Below are 19,022 nucleotides of genomic sequence, written 5' to 3'. Positions count from 1 at the left end.
AATCTTGGGAAAAGAAACTTCAAAACCAATATAAAAAAAATAAGAAACATTAGAAATTACTACTCTTAAGTTACACAATAATACTTAATATTGAAGTATGAGATTTATCCATATCTGTAGATTAAAACCCATATTTTTGTATCAGTATCTAAAATTACATTATCCTATAATATATATATATATATATATATATATATATATATATATATATATTGAAGAAATGGCCATATCCTTTATATCATCATTCTTTATTTTGCCTCCGCCCTCCTGAGTTATTAAATACATTATTTGGATTATTCGTTTTGTTTATTTGATTAACTTAATAAAAAAAAGTTGGAGGGAGTCTATTTGACATGAGGTCCGTCTCCTCGTGTGGGTCCCGCAGAGGCCCGGTTGTTGCCTCCAATAACAAGAAGGGAAAGCGAGAGGGTACAGCAAAACAGAAAAAGACAAGTATTTTGTGAAGTTTTAAATGCAGTTATTCGCCCGCTTGACGTCCGCCAAAAAGCCACGGAGAAGACACGAAGAGCTCGAAGCTTTTGGTGGTGGGGTGGGGTGGATGGTGGCTCCGATCCATCGTGCGACCTCGTCATCGCCCTCGCGGAAGCCGCTTTTTCTCACGCCGTGATCGGAGAATCCAAATCGGTAACCTCCTCCACCCTCGTTTTCTCTCACATCTTGAGATCGCTGCGGTTCCCTCGTCAACAACCTCTTAAGAACGAGTTCTTGATCGGACAGGGCACGGAATTGCCAAAATCGGTAGTGTATTATGACTTCTTCCTCTGAAGATTTCGTTTCCCTCTCTTAGCTGGGTAGATCGGTAAAAGATTGGTTAGGAGAGTTCGTTCTTGGGGTTTTCTTGAGAGATCTTGCGGTAGAAGAGGGATAAACGTCAAAAGGTAAGCATGATGATACCTACAATAGCGCTTTCTTAGAATACTTGTGTTAACTCTGCGGTTGATAAGAATGTCCCACATGTAAAGATGATAGAAATCTGTGTTAGCTTTTAGGAGGCAAGAAAGATATCGATTAACTTTGAGATCGAGCATGAGAAAGGTTGGTCAGTGGGAGAACGTTCCTGGATTTTTCCTTGGGAAAATCTTATGGAGCGGTCGATAAGATGGTGCCTACACGAAACGATGATACAAATATGTGCTAGCTAGCTGTAAAAATGCTAGAAAGATATCGATTACCTTTGAGATCTCGAGCATGAGAAAGATTGGTCAGTGGGGTATGTTGGTTTTTTATTGGGAATCATGGGGGAGAAAGAGGAAGAAGCATCATAAAGCATAAAGGTTGATTTGTTACTCCTTTCCTTTAATCACTTAACATCTCTCGCCATTCGATGATAGCTTCATCCTCAATTTTTGATTCATTTAATTCAGCTCATTCGTGATAGCTTTTGACTGTTAATTCTAGCATAGTGCTTTTTCTCATGATCGACCAAATGTCAAGATATGATGCTGTATACCGATTAAAATGCAACAATGGCAAGGTTCAATCATCTATTGTTAGCTTCCAATGAAGCACCATGCTCTCTTAACCACTCAAATACCATAGCTAAAGTTCTCAATCAGTCCTTTCGAATTCTTTATCTTTTCCTGATCAAGAACGTGATGGCAGCTATCTTAGCGTCAGAGTGATGACATACAAGGAAATAAAAGAGGAATTATGCTGGGAAGTCAATTTTGATGGTAGATGGCAAATTTTTTAGCTTTCTTATTGAGTTAGAGCCACACAAAGCATTTGGATTACAACAAGAACAAGAACAAAACTAAAAGTCTCAATTATTTAGGATCGGCTGCATAGATCTTTTGCTATCATTGAGCTACTTAAAAAGTCATATGCTTAGTTAAGTCTAGAGTACTTAGACCTTTATTTATAGTTTCTATTAAGGTTTAGAGTACGCAAAACATTTGGACTAAGTTGGGAAAATGTGATGCCGGTTTCTTGCACATCAATGTCAATAGATGATAGATCCGTCAGTTCAATTATCACCTTCAGAACTGCAGGATTTTTCGCTCTGTGGGGAAGCTTATTGATTTTTCGCTACGAGAGCAAAAGTGAATGTGTGTTTTGGAATTGGGAAGTCTTCTTCTGGTTCCAACGAAGGTCCATGTGTGTATCAAAAGCTGAAGGATTCATGATTTCTCCAACTAGTTCTTAGTCCAAGAGTAGTATTTGAGGTCAATTAATGAAGAAACGATGACGCCATATAGCTAAAAGACAATGGTAGGAAGATGATGGACATGAACCAAAGAGATAGAAATGACAACATCAACACATCGCTAAGGGAATGCACGAGCCTATTCCTAATAAATAAAATGTAACCATTATTGGAGCTAAATGTTCGGTAGTATCACTAGCAGATTTTTTTTTAGTTTAAATCATGTGTTCTAATGACAATTTATCCTATAATACAGTGCAGCAGGGACACAATGTTGGACACAAATGCAGGCCACATGTTCCTGCAAAGTATCTAGTCAGGCTGAAATATCAAAATGATGTACGCAACCAGAGGTAGACTATTCTTCATGGAGCCTTTTTATGATCACGAGCACTGTTATGGGCAATATGTAAATTCATTAATATTACTTATTGTGCACCATTTTAGTACTCCAGCCTGGTTCTCTAGTATCTGAAACTTGCCTTGCCAAATATGTTACTGATATATCACAATGGTAGCATTTTGCACCGATGGATTTTTTTTCTCCCCCCCTAAATTGTTATGGTTCTTGCATTGGTAAACTTAAATTGATCCATTGTGATGGTTTTAAATATGACTGACTAATCGCAATCATGGGAGGTGTTGGCTATCTTAGTTAATAAAGACTTTTATAGATCATGCCAAGATCCTTTGATCAAATTTCGTCTCTGTCACTTCATCCATATCATGAGTTTTACCACTTATGTGACGTGTTCTTCTCGGTGTTTGCAACTTGGAAGTTCCATGTGTTATTATCTGAACAAATGTGTGGATAGTGCAAACTGTATGTTGGTGAATTGTAACAGGTGTCGCTCAAAGCACATTGTTATTGCTTATGAACATGCCTATTGGTTTGAGATAGCAGGCAGGTGACATAGAACATGTCAAGTAGCCCGTGAATGAATGCACGATATTCATTACATAGTTCATTGTTTTTCTAACTATATATTATCTTTTGTGGCTAGCTACCTTTAGCATTCATATTCCTATGTTTTAAAAAGTTATATTGATATTTCTATAGTTACGAAAGTAAAATATCTTGATTTTATCAACGAAATTACGAAAACAAAGGATAAAAAGATAATTTTAATATTTCAATTGGTGACGACGGATGATGGTGACATTGGGGGTCCCGAGTAACTATTGTGGATGAAAAAAATAAAATATATTATCTTTTGTGGCTAGCTATCTTTAGTATTTCGGTTTTTACGTTTTAAAAAGTTACATTGATATTTCTATAGTTATGAAAGTAAAATATCATAGTCTATTTACTCAAACATCGTTCATTTTATCAATTGAAATACGAAAACAAAGGATAAAAAGATAATTTTAATATTTCAATTGGTGGTGGAGGATGATGGTGACATCGGGGGTCACGAGTAACTATTGTGGATGAGAAAAATGATATTGAGATGTAAGAGATGCTCAGTAATTATGGTGACATCGACGTAAATATAAAATGATATTATTTTGTATTTGCATCGGCATTAATGCAAATGTCGAACGATCCTTTCATCGCTCAATAATTATGTCAACATCGATGTCGATGTAATTATGAAGCGACAAAAAGACCATTGACGTAGATGTAGAATGGTCCTAATCTCTTGTCACTATTCTCCTCGTTCACAACAGCCACCTATGGTGCTGTCGTTCATCACCACTGACATCGTCTGCCACCATCAATTAGTATGCCAAAATTATCTTTTTTTTTATTTGTTTTCATATTTTCGTTGATAAAATTGATAACGTTAACGTAAATAAACCTAAATGTTTTATATGATATTTTAAAATATAAAAATTAAAATACTTAGACGTAATATATAATTAATCTCTTTTTTTTCTTTTTTATGTATGTTATATGTGTTAACTATTTTCCATCTCCTTGTGAATGAGATAGCTGTGGCCTGGCTTTTATGAATTGATGATCTTAGTCCTCTCATGCAGCTTTTTTTTTTTTTTCTTTTTTTTTCAGCAAAAGTTACGTGCCAATCACGTTATGATGGATGGGGTTTGCCTTAAATCGCGCGAGTTTCTACCTGGGTTTGCTTGACTAAGTAGTGTCTTTGACCGCCAACAGAAGAAAAATAAATAACAGGTTAAATAATTGTGCAGAAACAATTATTTAACAGGTTAAAACAACAGGATGAATTATTCTCTCCCCTCCCCCCCCGCCCCCGCGGGAACAAACAAAAAGATGCACTGATGATAACCAAAAAGGAAGCAAAGTTTGAAATAAGCTAATAGAGTTGTATTTAGACACAAGTCAGTCGAACAACCTCATGACACAAATGTACAACAGAATCAGAATGCATGTGTGCGAGGTGGCTTACGCACATCAAAGGTTACATTTGAATTTTGAGAGACCTAACTGCTACATCCGCCTGCGCAATCGCCTCCCCCCGTTCAAATCAACACTGTCCATTGAATTCATCCCCAGGTTGCTGCTACTGCTCCTCTTTCGGCACACCTGACCAGCATCGTTATCCACAACAGCAACAGTTTCCAAAAGTTCTGCAAGCACCGACGGACACGTTCCCTCCAAATAGTTGTATCCTTCAGTCTGCATCACAGCTGCAAGTAGATGATGTAGAAACTTTGGACCATAAGCAACAACAAACAGTGATCATCTCACACTAATAGGCCTTTAAAGAAAACTGATTCTTCACCATTTCTCTAAATTCACCATCAAAAGATATTACTAATACGGCATATTTTAAGACAAAAAATAATAATAATAAAGGCATGCTGCTGGCATTTGACACAACAGATAAGTATGGCTTTTATACCACACCGTCACCACCATGAGCCAGAAAGATACAAAGTAAAATCTGGTTCAGAACATGCAAGACCACAAAAGACAGCAAATAAAAAGTATAAAAATTGGCCAGATGGGGAGAAATGAGAGTTTGTGATTTGTTGTCAAAAGATAACGTTTTTGTGGTACAACAAACCACCCTATCAGAAACTTTGGGTGACTAACATGGAAGGCTAAAACCCTATGGACCATATCAAACTTCAACAGTCACTCTCGACACATGCTCAGATCCAAGTCTTCTCTTCCATCCATCAAAACTAATGAGAGATCCACGCACAACATATATCTGAAAAAAAATGAACTAAGCAAGGTAACTAAGGGATTTCTTTTTTTTTTTTAAATAATCTCTTAGATGAAAATTATATGTCAGAGGAGGATTGTAAATTCCACCCATAAGTGGTAAGCAAAGAATTAAAATTGATCACATTCCATCCATCAAAACTAATGAGAGATCCACGCACAACATATATCTGAAAAAAATGAACTAAGCAAGGTAACTAAGGGATTTCTTTTTCTTTTTTTTAAATAATCTCTTAGATGAAAATTATATGTCAGAGGAGGATTGTAAATTCCAACCATAAGTGGTAAGCAAAGAATTAAAATTGGTCACATTCCCATAAAAACAGAAGTATATTGAGTTTTCGGGAAGAAAAAAGGATAAGAAATATGTGTTTTCAAGACTCAACAGAACTACCAACTGCACCCTCAACTTCACTGGACATCCACTTGTTACTCAACCACCTCTTAGGTTTAATCCAACATCCATATCTTTCAATTTGCTTTTGACATTAAACCTATATCGCATTTTGTTCTTCACGTAGCAAATTTAATATTCAAAGAGAAAAGAGGCCACTAGGCCTGATAATTACACACTACCAATGCCATCAAAGACACACTTATGTCATGCTATGGCTCCAAGACCCACTAAAGCAGATTTTGAGCCTCGCTCGAACAAGTCTCATAGCCTTTACTGACTTCTTTTATTCCAAGAACAATCACCAACGAAGCATGCCTCTATCAATTTGAGATATAATCCATTCTTCATCACTAATGAAAGATTTTTGTGATGCAAGAGATTTATGTTAAATTTACAAATAGAATGGGTAAATCATATTTTCCTTCATTAAAAAAAAGGAGATTGAATAATTGAAATATCAAATTGTCAATCTCATCTATATTCTCCTTTCATTCGACTCTTCTTTCCTTTGTTATCTTCTACTGTTGTTTCCCTCTTCATCTTGTTCTTCATCATCTTTAATCTATTGCTTCTTTTGAGATAATGAAACAAATTGTTTACAGGAAAAACTTAAATAAACTCATTGCATATTTAAGTTACTTTTAGTACTAGTATTGTTGCCTCATCTCAATCCTAGGCTTCAAGAGATGCTGGCACCTCGATGTGCTATATATAAACCACGAAACATAATCTAATCAAGGCTGGTGACTCAAATCTAACTATTTAAATTTCAGATGTCTATGTACAAATTTAAAACCCAACACAAATGGTGAACCCGGTGCAGGAAATTCCACCATTGGATCTAGAGAGGGTCCATGCACGCATCCTTATACACAAATTTCTCTGTCATCTTCACTTGCACTATTGCACAATAAACATCCATGTACTATAAGATCTAGAAAAACCACGCATCAATATACATAACTGTAACATGTATGCTAAATATTACCTGCAAGTGGACTGCCTAAGTCATTTACCATCAGGTAACCTACTTGCAAGTGTTTGGCTGCCTATAAGTATGACATTTGCAGCATTCACATATGCAACTAGACCTTTACATGCTACATGTAGGCTTGCAGTTTGAAATTCTAGGTTGCAAATCACAATTGGAATTGAATATCCCCTCCATCCTCTCATCTGTTGCCTCTTCAGACTTCCCACCCTTTTATCCTCTACTGTAGACCCAATAAACACTACCATGTCCTTCATCGTGCATCCTTTTACAAGCACCAGCAGTCATGTACTTAATTGCAACTGCAAGTAGCATATATACATACAAGCTCCCAGACAGCTACACATGTAACTGCTACTTCCAGCATTTACTTTTGACAACAATTGTCACTTGCTTGCATTCCAGGTCTAGGCAACCCAATGCCAAGGAAAGTACATTAGCTGAGCTTAAGCTGTTCTTCATCTGACTCGAAACTTGAACATTCACTTGTACATGTTCTTCTCTTGTATCTTTCTTCTTTATTAACCCTACATACATAAAGCTATGGCCTATACAACTAGTTCAGATCAGATTGCAAACATGGTCCACAGAACATAACCGAGCCAGCATTGTTCCAATATTATCAAAGAAAAGATATCTCTTGCCCATAGTAGATCATACTTGTATGCTTCTTGCAATATTTAAGAGACAAGGCATCAGTGAGAGTACATCAAGAACCTCAATAATTTGTTATACCAACACAACTCCAGAACCAAGTACAAAAACAAGACCAAGTATACAATTCCGTTTACATTTTTACCATCCAAAACCGAATACAAGTTTAAGTGTTTTAACAGAAATAAATTATCTATTATTCCTCTTCTTTGTTTCATTTTTTACATAATCTTGACAAATAGGCTAATATCTCATGTTGAATTGATTAAGTACCTTTAAATTCTTCCACTATGCCATCTTCATATCACTTGATATGAATTCTTTTCCCAAATAACTATTTTGTGCACTCTTCCAATTAACAGAATCTTTTTCTGAACATTCATCATCAATAGTCAATCGGTCAAACTTCAATTCTAGACACTTCCACTCTAATGATAAAAAATACATGCCAACAATACTGGTGCTATATATTCTAGGTCTCTAGAGTTCATACAATAAATCCCACTAACAAATCAGAATCGATAGGGCCTAAAATATTGACCTTCCAAATGCATCCATCAAAAAATACCATGAGCTTATTTAGCCTACGTTAGTAAAACTTTTGACTAATTTCTACAGTTAACTTAATGGCAGACCGGTAGTCACTCTATGATCTTCATAACCTTTTGACAGTTACATATATATATATATATATATATATATATATATATATATATATATATATATATATATATATATATATATATATATATATATATATATATATATATATATGAAGCATATATTGAATGTCAGTATGATGTGATCGGGTAGAAGCAGATTTCACTTCTGCACTTTAAAATGATTATGCTTGCAAAACAAAACGAAATGTCCTTGCTATAAACTGGAAAATTAAGTATTTTAATCATAAGAATTAAAACTTACCTCCTAAGTTTTCTCGAACAGCTATGAATTTTAGACACACATTCTTCAGTTGAACACATTGGTGTTGTTCAGCGAGGGCTAAGGTTGTTGCTACTGTGTCAGCAGTGATTCCTTCACATAATTTTGCTTCACACAGCAACCTCAGACGATCCAAACCATATCTATCAGCTGCAGCTAATAAATGTTGTATCATTATTGTAGATGTACACATTGAAATTGAACCAGTCAATTCATGAACATCAGGAAGCTCATCCGAATATATGAAAATGAGCATGGCCTGCAGCAGAGAGAAGTCAAATAACAAATTTGAGCACGAAGAAGTAAAAATTAGCTTTCTACAAATATCATAAATTAACTTTCTAAAAATTTGCAGAAACTATTCTGGAAAAAGAAAAGATTCTAAAATGACCATCCATATCCATAGCAGTACATTAAAGTGCTTAGTGTCTGATAGTAAGGAATGGCATTAAATTGTCAAACAGAATATAATGCCATATTATAAGAAATTGATGTGAATGCAAATGGTAACTGTAAGATTTATAATCATGTTCTAAGTAAAAATTGTGCCATACTATTTTATCAAAATTTGTTAAATATGGTTCCTTTTTTGTTTTGAAGGTTAACCACAATGTCAGCATGTTCTTCAATCTGGAATAAGTCATTGATTTAGGCAACAGAAATTAAGCTAGGCCATCCATACATCAAGAACAAATCTGCAACATGTGAATGTTAAACAATTGAAAAAAAAAAAGTAGAGGAAAAAAGATATAGGAAATACAAAAAGAAGTATCTGAAATATGAGCCTCAAAGCATTATGCATGTTTAAAAAGTTCAAGCACCATGAATAAAGCCACTGAGCAGAAGCAAGTCTATTTGACAGAACCAGACAAGAATCACTTAAACCTTTAAACATATCGAGAAAAGGTTCCAAAAGAAAAGAAAGGTAGGGTTCATGACTATCATATGTTCAACCAAAACAGTCCTTATAGGTCAAACAATATACCTGTCAACAATTTTCTTTTACCTGTCAATAAATTACTGCAAAACAAATGCCACTTGCCAATGCAAAAAAATAAGGGCCAAGGAGATTAGGACCAACGTAAGTCATAAATTTTTCTTCAATGTGGATAAAGTCCCTAGAAGAAGAGGTGATTTCTCTCTCTGAAAGAGTATCAGATACAAGAATCTTGAGTATGTTGAGAAGTGGTAAAAAATTGGTTGCAATTTCTTTTCTTCTTGACTGGATATATGCTTGCGTTAAGTTGTAAGTTCAATTATTAAAATATCAACTCAAAAGAAAGCCTATATATGTTTATCAGAGAGTAATTACTATCTGAAAGATCCACAATTTCTAAGAGCATAAGAGCCAGCCGCATATCCCTTTTAATCTTTCCAACAGAGGTGAACGCAAAAGCTGCAGTGCCATTACCTTGAAAACAGGGGGTTCCACATCCTCTACATCTACTCTATCCACATTAGGATTCCCAACGAGGCCATAGAATTGGGCATTAAATACTGGAGAGCGAGCAGCAAGAATCCGCTTGTGCGCTTTAAATGTCTCATCCCCAACATGAAAAACTATGTCAGAACCAATGCCAGATTTCAACAGCTCCTTTAGACACTGACCCAAGTCTGGTGATGGTACACTAACGGAAAACTGTGTTGGTGTTTCGATACGGTTCCTGACAACACCAACCGTACAATGCATAATCAGACAGTCGTCCTTGAGGTAATCCGATGTTTCTAAAGCTGTTCTTCTGTAAAATCTCTTGTAGCCCCTAGCAAAAATGAGAAATACTTTACACCATCATAAAGTTTAACAGTAATGATAAAAAAGAACCTAAAACAATGAATATGATAAGAAACAGAGTAAAAAAAGGCAACAGAACCGCCCCAAAAAAGGACTGAACAAATAATTATATACGACATTGGTATTATCACTCTAGAGGATAGGCCCTTGTATCATGGGAAGGTTATTCTTTTGTAATCTAAATCATCAGTAATCAAGTTACAAAAATGTTCTCTATTACTGCATGGGTAGGATTTGCATACATCGAAGCTCCCCAGACCCCCTGTTCGCAGAAACTCGTACACCGGGACGCCCTTTATAGTGGTATTGCCACCCTAATTGACTGACTGCAGTCGACAAATCAAGCTTAAAGTGACTCTCTCTGTATCAAACTTTTAATAGTACAATTCTTTTAAATATACCAAAAGTATTGTTTCTTCATATGAGAAAAAGAAAATCTATCTCAAAGTATAGTAGAAAACTCAAGAATTCAGAAATTGCCTATTCTATCAACTAGGAGGTGGATGTCGGCATCCATTCCTAGCCTCAAGTAGTTATCTACATGTGCACAACCAGAGTCAAATGCGACATGATACGAGATAATAATTCAAAACGATGTGCATATAACTTCGGCATCAGACAACGGGTTAAAGAAATAAGAAGTGGATGCTCTATATGAAAGAAGAAGATCAGGGCTCTGTACGATTAATCAGAATCGTAACACATAAAGATACATCGAGCAAAATGATGTCTCCATCTCGAAAGAGGCCAAGAAACAGGGCTTACCACATGCTCCCTCGGTACTTAAGGGTGTACGGCCCGCCCTCCAACGCCCGCTCGAAGTGACTGTGCACCTTGTGGCGGTCCTTGCCGCTCTGGTCGAGCATGGTCAGCTCGAAGAGTGCCCGCACGTCGGTCCCCTCGCTGGCCAGGGCGATGAACACGGACACATAAAGAGAGTTGTCCTCGGGGTTCTTTCCGTCGGGGTAGAAGTAGATCGCCCACTTGTAGCCCCCCACATCGAAGGTGCCGCTGGACATGTACTTCCCCAGCCCCATCCCCTTGGCCAGCGAGAACCCCTGGATGGTGTACCGGTGCGACCCATTCACGGTCTCGCACACCGACTTCGACTGCGACACGTTGATGCCGCCCCTATCGCCATGGACGACCTTCTCCATCTCATTCCAGAGATCCGGCTTCGTAGAACCCCCTCCCCTCCCCAGGAACCTCGAACCCTAACCCTAATCGAAATCCTCCCCAATTCCCCGACAATTTGCGACGGGGAGGCCAAATGGGGGGCGGACCGCGGGGGTCTGAGATCGAAATTGGGGGATTCGAGGGAAAGATTTGTTTCGAATCGAAGAAGGGAGAGGGTTTGACGTCTATCGAAGAGAGATGTCGGGAAGAATGGGAGGGGTAAAGAGGCGAATTAGGTTGGAAAGGGCTAAATGGCGAAAGCGAAGAATGAAAGAAGGGTTTAGAATTTATAGAGAGAGACAGAGGAAGAAATAAAACAGGAAACCGACGTGTGTGCTATGTAAGGCGTGCTAATGACCGCATATTAAATGTCTCTGCGGTAACACTTGGGTTCCATGGATCTCGATCATGTCGATCAAATCGAACGGCATTCTCAAAGCAGCGCCGAAGCCGATCAACGGGTTGGATTGGAATGGATGAATTATATAACAGATTATGTTATGTATATATATAATCGAAGGAAAAATAATCAAGTGATTTGGGCATTCATGATTATTGTTATATTTCGATGGAAAATGAGGACTAAGGTACAAATGAATAATATTAAGATATGAGTAAATCACATCCAATGTGCATTCAAATTATACTAAATTATCAAAAATAGTTCACCAAGTTAGAAACTTTTATGCCATATCGATTTTTTTTTTAATGTAAGTGATGAACATAAAATTCAATCATAATATTTTACTATTAATAATTAAGATCTTCATCGGGTAAGCATGATATGCCTAAAATTTTGGCATCGACTAAAGAGAGAGAAAAAAATTGGCTAAATTAGTGAATTCTTGAAATAGAAACATAATTTATGTACCAAAAATTACTTTTTAGTATATATAATTAGAGTTTCCTGATTTAAAGAATGAATTATTGTTATACTTTCAGATGTAGATATTGGGGAATAAATGCCCTCTAACATATCTGACCATGGAAGCTTGACTTGTGATGTTACAATCATTGATGACTAATAGAAGGCACTTATAAGCTTATTAATTTATAGTGATTTACTGTAAGATAAATTTTATTTGATGAGCTGTGTGTTACCTAAGGACAGATGCATTTGATTTGACTTTACAGAATTACTCTTGGCATTTGATTATAGCTATAAAAATTATATCTGTCAAATTTTAATATCAAAATCTGAAATTAAACAATAATATATTTAAATTTACGATGCACATATTCTTAAACAAAATTATCTAATTTATAAACATACCATCGTTGAATCTGAAGATTATAATAATATTAATCTGTAAGAAAAATTAGATTTATAATCTAATTACTATAAATGATGGATCCGTATAATCTGTAATCTCTCAGTAATTTGGTAATTTACTCTATCATACTTACACTTTTTTTTAATTATTTGGTAATTATAATTTAATTATATTAATAATATATCTTACTTAATTAAATAATACTACACAATCTAATATTGATATCGTAATTTAATTTAAATTTTAATATATTTTTAAAAAATATTTTTTTAATATTATATATTTTTTATTAAAAAATAACGATTCAAACCGAACCTAATCAGGCAAGCAGTACTCTTCTGCAGTGGCAATGGTTTGCCTATTCAACCATTGGGTCCCATCAACCCTTTCCAATGTTCAGCTGACACCGAGTCAATTAAACTAAAGCTGATACCCTCCACTCTACAACCAACTAAGCGAGACCTGTAAAGAAGAAGCGAAAACAAATGATGAGTCGTGGGGCTTCACTAACATGCCTCCATGTCGGATCCGATAATTCAAAGTCCGGATCCGCAACTCAACAACGGTCCTCGTGTTATCAAATTCGGATATGGATCACAAGCGGGCACGATCCGAATCCGATCCAGCGACACCCGTTTGCCGTGGTTTTATCAAAGCAAAGCACGTCGTGCGAGGGGCGGTCACCACACAGCACCCTCCGGCCCCCACGAAAGAAATATCATGTCCGGCTTCCACGTGTCGGAGCCGCAATGGTTCTTGGGTTTTCGATGAATGAAGGAACGAGTAGGAATGCCGGGTTTGTGGCGACGCGGACGCTTGCGTCTAATCAGGTAAACCTCCAAAAACACCACCACGGGGGGTGACAGACTGTCGATCTATTTGATTTGTGGTGTGCCTCCGCCTTCGCTTCCGCCTCCTCCGCCTCCACCTCTTCTTATTCGCCTTCCATCTCGCTTCGACGTCGCCAGCGATCGCGCCCTGCTCCGCCATGGCCTCTCCGCTCGAATCGTGCTGGCTGGTACTCTCCCTCTCTCCCCCTAATGTCGTGCTTCGGATCAGTTTCGAAACGGAGGCCGAGGGCGGATTCGTTTGTTCGAGCGCCTGTTATCTTTGAACTTCGAGCTAACCACGAGGACTCGTTGGTTGAGTAGGTTGTGATCACGATCTAGTTCGTCGTTGTGGTTCTTTCACCTCTGGATTGTGCTTTGGCGTCGCTCAACATGCCGATCGAGGCATTGTGTAGGTAAATGGTCATGTGTCACATTGGCGTGAGGCTTGACGTGATAATAAGCACGAGAACACGTTTTTCCAGCCCAATTTCTTTTTCCTTTGCGAACTTCATTTCGTCACCTTGTCAGATGATCTGTTGGGGATTTGTGGTGGGGGATTTTTAGCCATTGGTTCGGGGGTTACGGCTTTCCAGCTTGAAATGTGATCCAAATGCATACCGTTTTGGAGTTAAGTTTTCAAAGCGGTTCTTCCTGATAGGGATTTGACCCGTCACTCCAAGAACACGATGCTCCTCTGGTCTTGTTATGAATTCACTTTGCTCATTGTAGGCTTCGCTTGAAATCTTATGATCGATTTGAACGTGGGCCACTAGTTCTTGCGATAAAATATAACGTTTTCAGCATAGTGATGTTCTCTGTTTATAGTCTCTTATTAGGGATCGAAAATGAAGCTAGCAGGATGATGCGAACACTTGCTTGTTAGTTAAAACCAGAATGATTGGTGATCATTATGGTTCCATCTAACATACATGATGTAGAAGCTATATGGACTTGTTCTAGTGAGACCCTTTGAATTCTCTGCTTAACTTTTGATGTTGAGGGATCATTATGTTCTGGCTCTTACAGCTACCATGTCGGTGATTTAATGTAAAATATGATTCAGCCACAGAACAATTTGATGTTGCATGTTCATGGAATGATGATTGATGATCAGAAAAGGCTGGCAAGACTGAGGAGCAATATATATGCTCAAACATTTAGATCCTTTTACTTGCGAATTGTAGCCCTTTTCATTAAGGAACTGCACAAATTAACCAATCTACAACTTTTTTTTCTTATCTTGCCCTAAGCTTTAGTGCGGCGTCTTAAGTAGGGTTGTCGTTTCAAGTATGCCGTGTTGGGTTGCCAACAACACCTTTATGCTTTCCTGCTCCAGCTATTTGCTAGAAGCTGTTCTGCGGAGCTTTGTTGCTAACACTCAGGAAGAGGATGCCACTACTGTTGCATGATGACCAGCATCTTATAGTTGTTGGAATGTCAAAAGCCCAAGAGAAAATTGAAATTATTGGAATTATACTTAACTTCATCATTGTTGGCTAGAAAAAACAAACACCTTTGTTTTGGATGCATTGATGAGAAACTAACAAGCAATTATTGGTCACTTTTCTTGAAATCTATTAATAATTAAGAAATCATTTTGGATTCTAGAACACAAAGCTAAATACCGAATAAATGGTACTATGTCACTCTCACTACTATCTGTGCATTACCTTGAGGTGGGTTTATTTGCTTTGTTGTTGTTAAATTTGAATAATTTCTTTTTTTATCTCTTTCCCAGAACTCAATTAATTAGATTTTGATACTTTCATCTACAAAACTCTAAAGTAATAGCGCTTGAGAAAAGTGAGATACATGTGCTTTACCTGCAGGCATGCTTTGAGGAACTAATATGACCTGTACAAGTTGTTTAAAGTAATTGATGAGGTGCTTTTAAAATTAGTTGTCTTAGAAACTCTTCAGGCAAAACACATACTAATAAGAAGTATGTCAACCTTTGTGAATGTGGCATTTGAGTTTGCATTATTGCTTATAATACTATGCTGCTTGGATATAATTATCTTCTTTCATATTTGTCATGTCGACAGTTAACATGTCCATATTGAATTTGTTTGCCAGTAGTAACAAGTGAATTATGACATCATCTTCCATAAATTGGCTGGCTAGCTTGTGAGCACATAGGTTTGGCCTTTTTTAATATAAAGAGGGTATTTTCTCTTTTCACTGATGAAAATAGAGAATCTCTGGCTTTCATTTAAGAATCTCAACTATTGCTCTTTGACTTGTGTAGTCTATATTTAATGAGTCTTGTTCTCTGTTATGCAGTATCTCATCACTCATTTCAGCGAGTTCCAGTTGGCGACTGTCGGCACTTTCTTAATTCATGAAAGTGTCTTTTTCCTATCTGGACTTCCATCTATATACTTTGAGAGGTCAGGGCTTTTCAGCAAATATAAAATTCAGGTTGGTCAGCCTAAAATACAGAGATGTATTTTGTCAGCATTGATAAATTTGTATGGTTTTACCAAGCCTTTCTTTTTAAACTACTTGATCACCGTTGCTTCTGTGTGAAGAATCCTTATTTTAGTGACAACGAAATTTTAGATATAACCAAGGCCTACATTGATGTCCGTGACTAAATAATTATGCTTTATATTCTGGTAGTATCATGTTCTATGAGACTTGTATTTATGCGACTAAAAGCAACTGTGAGTTATATGCAATTCATGGACTGTTTCGTGGTTCCTCAGATATGCTCTTACCTGAATTGTACCAGTTTTCTTCTGATTTACCAGCACTAAAATATACATGCCATAAATGTAAATGTTCCACATGCTTTGATCTCTCCAAGTTTTGTTGCCATTATAAGATATATTCAAGAAAAGAATATTTTGTTTCTATCAGTTAGCCATTGCCTTTTTGCTTGAACGCCACATCTTGGTGAGCTACTTGCCTTGCGTTTTCAGAAAAAGAACAATACTCCAGAAGGGCGAGAGAAATGTATTGTGCGTCTTATCCTGTACCATGTATGTGTCAACTTACCAGTTATGCTCATCTCTTATCCTACATTCAGATTCATGGGGCTGAGAAGCAGTCTTCCATTGCCTCACTGGTATATTGTTATCTTCTCTTTAAAATGCTTTGGAATAATATTTGAATGTTAAAGCTACAATTGCAACCCAGCTTCACACACTTACATATGTTAGATAGAAGTACAAGTTTAAAAATATTAATTCAAACTAAAAATTTGACTGATGGAACATGGTCAATATAATATATCTAGCTTTCGTGCTTTCCTGTCTGAAGCTTTTGCTTGTAACTCTTTTTTTTTTTTTTTCTGTAGGACTGTCATCGTATCTCAAATTATTTTTTACTTCATCTTGGAGGATTTTGTCTTCTACTGGGGACACAGGATTCTGCACACCAAATGGCTATACAAGCATGTTCATAGTGTCCATCATGAGTACGTATGATGGCTTCTGTAGATATTTGTTTATGATTTCTTTCATTTATCAATTATTTTATTTTTGTAGATATGCTACACCTTTTGGACTGACTTCTGAGTACGCCCATCCTGCTGAAATCCTTTTCCTTGGATTTGCCACAATTATTGGTCCAGCTTTAACTGGTCCTCACCTCTTTACTCTCTGGTTATGGATGATATTGAGAGTCTTGGAGACGGTAGAGGCTCACAGTGGGTACCATTTCCCATGGAGCCCCTCAAACTTTTTGCCTTTATATGGAGGGTGAGTTACATCACGTTATCAGTGTGCTTGCAATAATACCTGTGTCGTGCGATGTTAATTTACTGATTGTTGATTGCTTGTTGCAGTTCTGATTTTCATGACTTCCATCACCGTGTGCTTTATACAAAGTCGGGCAATTATGCATCGACTTTCGTTTACATGGACTGGTGAGTGATATCTTCTTTCTATGTACATGTTCATTGCCTCAATTGAAGCAAATTAGGCAGCTCTACAACAACTAAACTTGCCATATCAAAATAATTCATAACAATCATATCATGGGTGAATTAGTAATATGTGGCAGTGCATCAGAGATGTCTTCTTATTAGCCTCTCTTAACTGATAACCATCTGGATTTTTTTTACCTTCACGTTTAAAAGATTTTATCACTTTTGGTCTATTAAACCTGTGGTTACTGTTTTCAGCTGACACAGCATATTTTCAGATTAATGTGGTTATTATTAGTTATGGAATCATCACCCCGATATCTAACATTTCCACGTTATCTGTCAGGTTGTTTGGCACCGATCAAGGTTATCGGAAGCTGAAGGCCCTCGAGGAAGTAGAAGGAAAGAAATACTAAGCACCAAGAAATATCTATTCTGACATCCTAAGCCTATCTGAAGCATCATCTGAAGTTTGGTGTCTCCTCTTCTATGTCTGGATGGCACAGAGATGATCTTCCAATTGTAGTAAGGACTTGTAAACCTCGTGCCTTTTCCACCCCAAAAGGATGAATCCTCTTGTGGGCATCCTCTCTCTTTGATCACTGAAGTTAGCCGAGTAGAGGTTGGGTTGTGAAACAGCTTCTATTTGAATGGTTATATTCAAAGTACTTGGAATTTGGAAGTGTCATGAGACATCAGTTTGACATTTGCATTAATCAGGCATGTAACAATGGGTCAAAATTCAGTTTAAGGTATATATTGTTATTTCCTTTTCATCCATCAGTGATCAGAGTCAAATATATTCTAAAATGGTGATGTTTTGAAAGATCTTTTTTGTTAAGTTCTACATGTAGTATGAATCCAATGATGAACACCTAATTCAACTTCAACTTTTTAACTGACCTATTACAGACCATTTGAAACACATCCAACAATAACAATTTACTCTTACATAATAATTCAACACTAACATAAATTGCATTATTTATGGTTTAATAGAAAGCATTTGGCAAAGTCGTCCATTTTGGCCTGACATGAGCCATGTGGTCACAGCGGATAGCAACTTTCGCAGAATCCAATATACAAATCGATTCAATTTGTTCTTGTAGGGTACAATTGAAAAGTACAAGTGGCCAGATTTTAAGGACTGCAAAGAAGAGTCAAGTTTTTTGCATGATGATGAACTCAAATCATGCTCGTTCATCCCCTGTCCCACCACTTTCTTGGTGCCTGCCTTTTCCCCTCATCAAGTACAACATTTTCTTTCAACATGCATTGCATGTACATGAATACTCCACTGCCAGCACACCATTTCAAGGCCTCTCCACATGTATAGCCCTCTGTGAGCGGTACGATCCTTCGTTCGCAGCTACGTAGCTCTCTGTGGCACGAAATTTGAGGTGGAGCTCTGTCACGGCGAGTGGAGAACAAACGTATATGCCGGTCAACTTCCATAAGAAAGCCATGCAAACAGCCACGCGTGGCGTGGCATAGGGCGTACCCAACTCGCCTAACCGCCCTATTATCGGAGGGACCGATGGACCGGAAAGCGGGTCCCGCATGGGCCCTCACAGCTGTCGTATGTGTACGAATGCTTGGTGTGTAGACGGAGAGCGTGACGAGGCACCGCCGCAGGCGCACCGCTGCCTGAGATAAGAAGACTGTGAGGCGAGTGGGTAACCCGTCGAGGGTGGGTGGGAACGCTGTTGTCGATGTAAGCGTAACAGCAGCGCGGGCAGGTTTTGACCGGCCCGGTCCAAATTGGCAGACCGCG

General features: G+C 37.5%; 2 protein-coding genes and 1 long non-coding RNA gene across 4 annotated transcripts; 2 read left to right on the top strand and 1 right to left on the bottom strand.

The window, feature by feature from the left end:
* Nucleotides 1-373: 373 nt before the first annotated feature.
* Nucleotides 374-2,714, top strand: LOC135616992 (uncharacterized). The gene is made up of 2 exons (XR_010488563.1): nt 374-645; nt 2,424-2,714. It is a non-coding gene; the product is annotated as an uncharacterized LOC135616992 (long non-coding RNA).
* A 1,698-nt stretch (nt 2,715-4,412) lies between these two features.
* Nucleotides 4,413-11,558, bottom strand: LOC103991340 (BTB/POZ and MATH domain-containing protein 3). 2 transcript variants are annotated; one of them, XM_009410759.3, is made up of 4 exons: nt 10,863-11,558; nt 9,717-10,065; nt 8,288-8,564; nt 4,413-4,777 (listed from the first exon to the last, which is right to left on the bottom strand). In XM_009410759.3, the coding sequence occupies exons 1-4, from the start codon at nt 11,252-11,254 to the stop codon at nt 4,578-4,580; spliced, it is 1,218 nt and encodes a 405-aa protein (XP_009409034.1). In that variant the 5' UTR covers nt 11,255-11,558; the 3' UTR covers nt 4,413-4,577. The 2 variants fall into 2 exon arrangements, with proteins under 2 accessions (XP_009409034.1, XP_009409035.1); XM_009410760.2 differs by having other exon boundaries at nt 4,627-4,766.
* Nucleotides 11,559-13,403: 1,845 nt separating this feature from the next.
* LOC135616988 (very-long-chain aldehyde decarbonylase GL1-8-like) lies at nt 13,404-18,024 on the top strand. The gene is made up of 7 exons (XM_065116784.1): nt 13,404-13,565; nt 15,661-15,798; nt 16,302-16,447; nt 16,679-16,798; nt 16,869-17,081; nt 17,168-17,248; nt 17,595-18,024. The coding sequence occupies exons 1-7, from the start codon at nt 13,536-13,538 to the stop codon at nt 17,662-17,664; spliced, it is 798 nt and encodes a 265-aa protein (XP_064972856.1). The 5' UTR covers nt 13,404-13,535; the 3' UTR covers nt 17,665-18,024.
* The last annotated feature ends 998 nt before the right edge of the window (nt 18,025-19,022 follow it).

This window comes from Musa acuminata, chromosome BXJ2-7, assembly GCF_036884655.1.
Source record: "Musa acuminata AAA Group cultivar baxijiao chromosome BXJ2-7, Cavendish_Baxijiao_AAA, whole genome shotgun sequence".
Taxonomy (NCBI): domain Eukaryota; kingdom Viridiplantae; phylum Streptophyta; class Magnoliopsida; order Zingiberales; family Musaceae; genus Musa; species Musa acuminata.
Note: the sequence above shows the minus strand (reverse complement) of the source record. Positions and strands in the feature narration are given on the sequence as shown.

Coding starts and splice junctions, on each gene's coding strand:
- LOC135616988 (XM_065116784.1), top strand. CDS start 13,536: ATGGCCTCTCCGCTCGAATCGTGCTGGCTG. Junction 13,566..15,660: donor CGCTCGAATCGTGCTGGCTG/GTACTCTCCCTC, acceptor TCTGTTATGCAG/TATCTCATCACTCATTTCAG. Junction 17,249..17,594: donor ACTTTCGTTTACATGGACTG/GTGAGTGATATC, acceptor GTTATCTGTCAG/GTTGTTTGGCACCGATCAAG.
- LOC103991340 (XM_009410759.3), bottom strand. CDS start 11,254: ATGGAGAAGGTCGTCCATGGCGATAGGGGCGGCATCAACGTGTCGCAG. Junction 10,066..10,862: donor AAGTACCGAGGGAGCATGTG/GTAAGCCCTGTT, acceptor CATTTTTGCTAG/GGGCTACAAGAGATTTTACA. Junction 8,565..9,716: donor TGGAACCCCCTGTTTTCAAG/GTAATGGCACTG, acceptor TCTCTGCTGCAG/GCCATGCTCATTTTCATATA.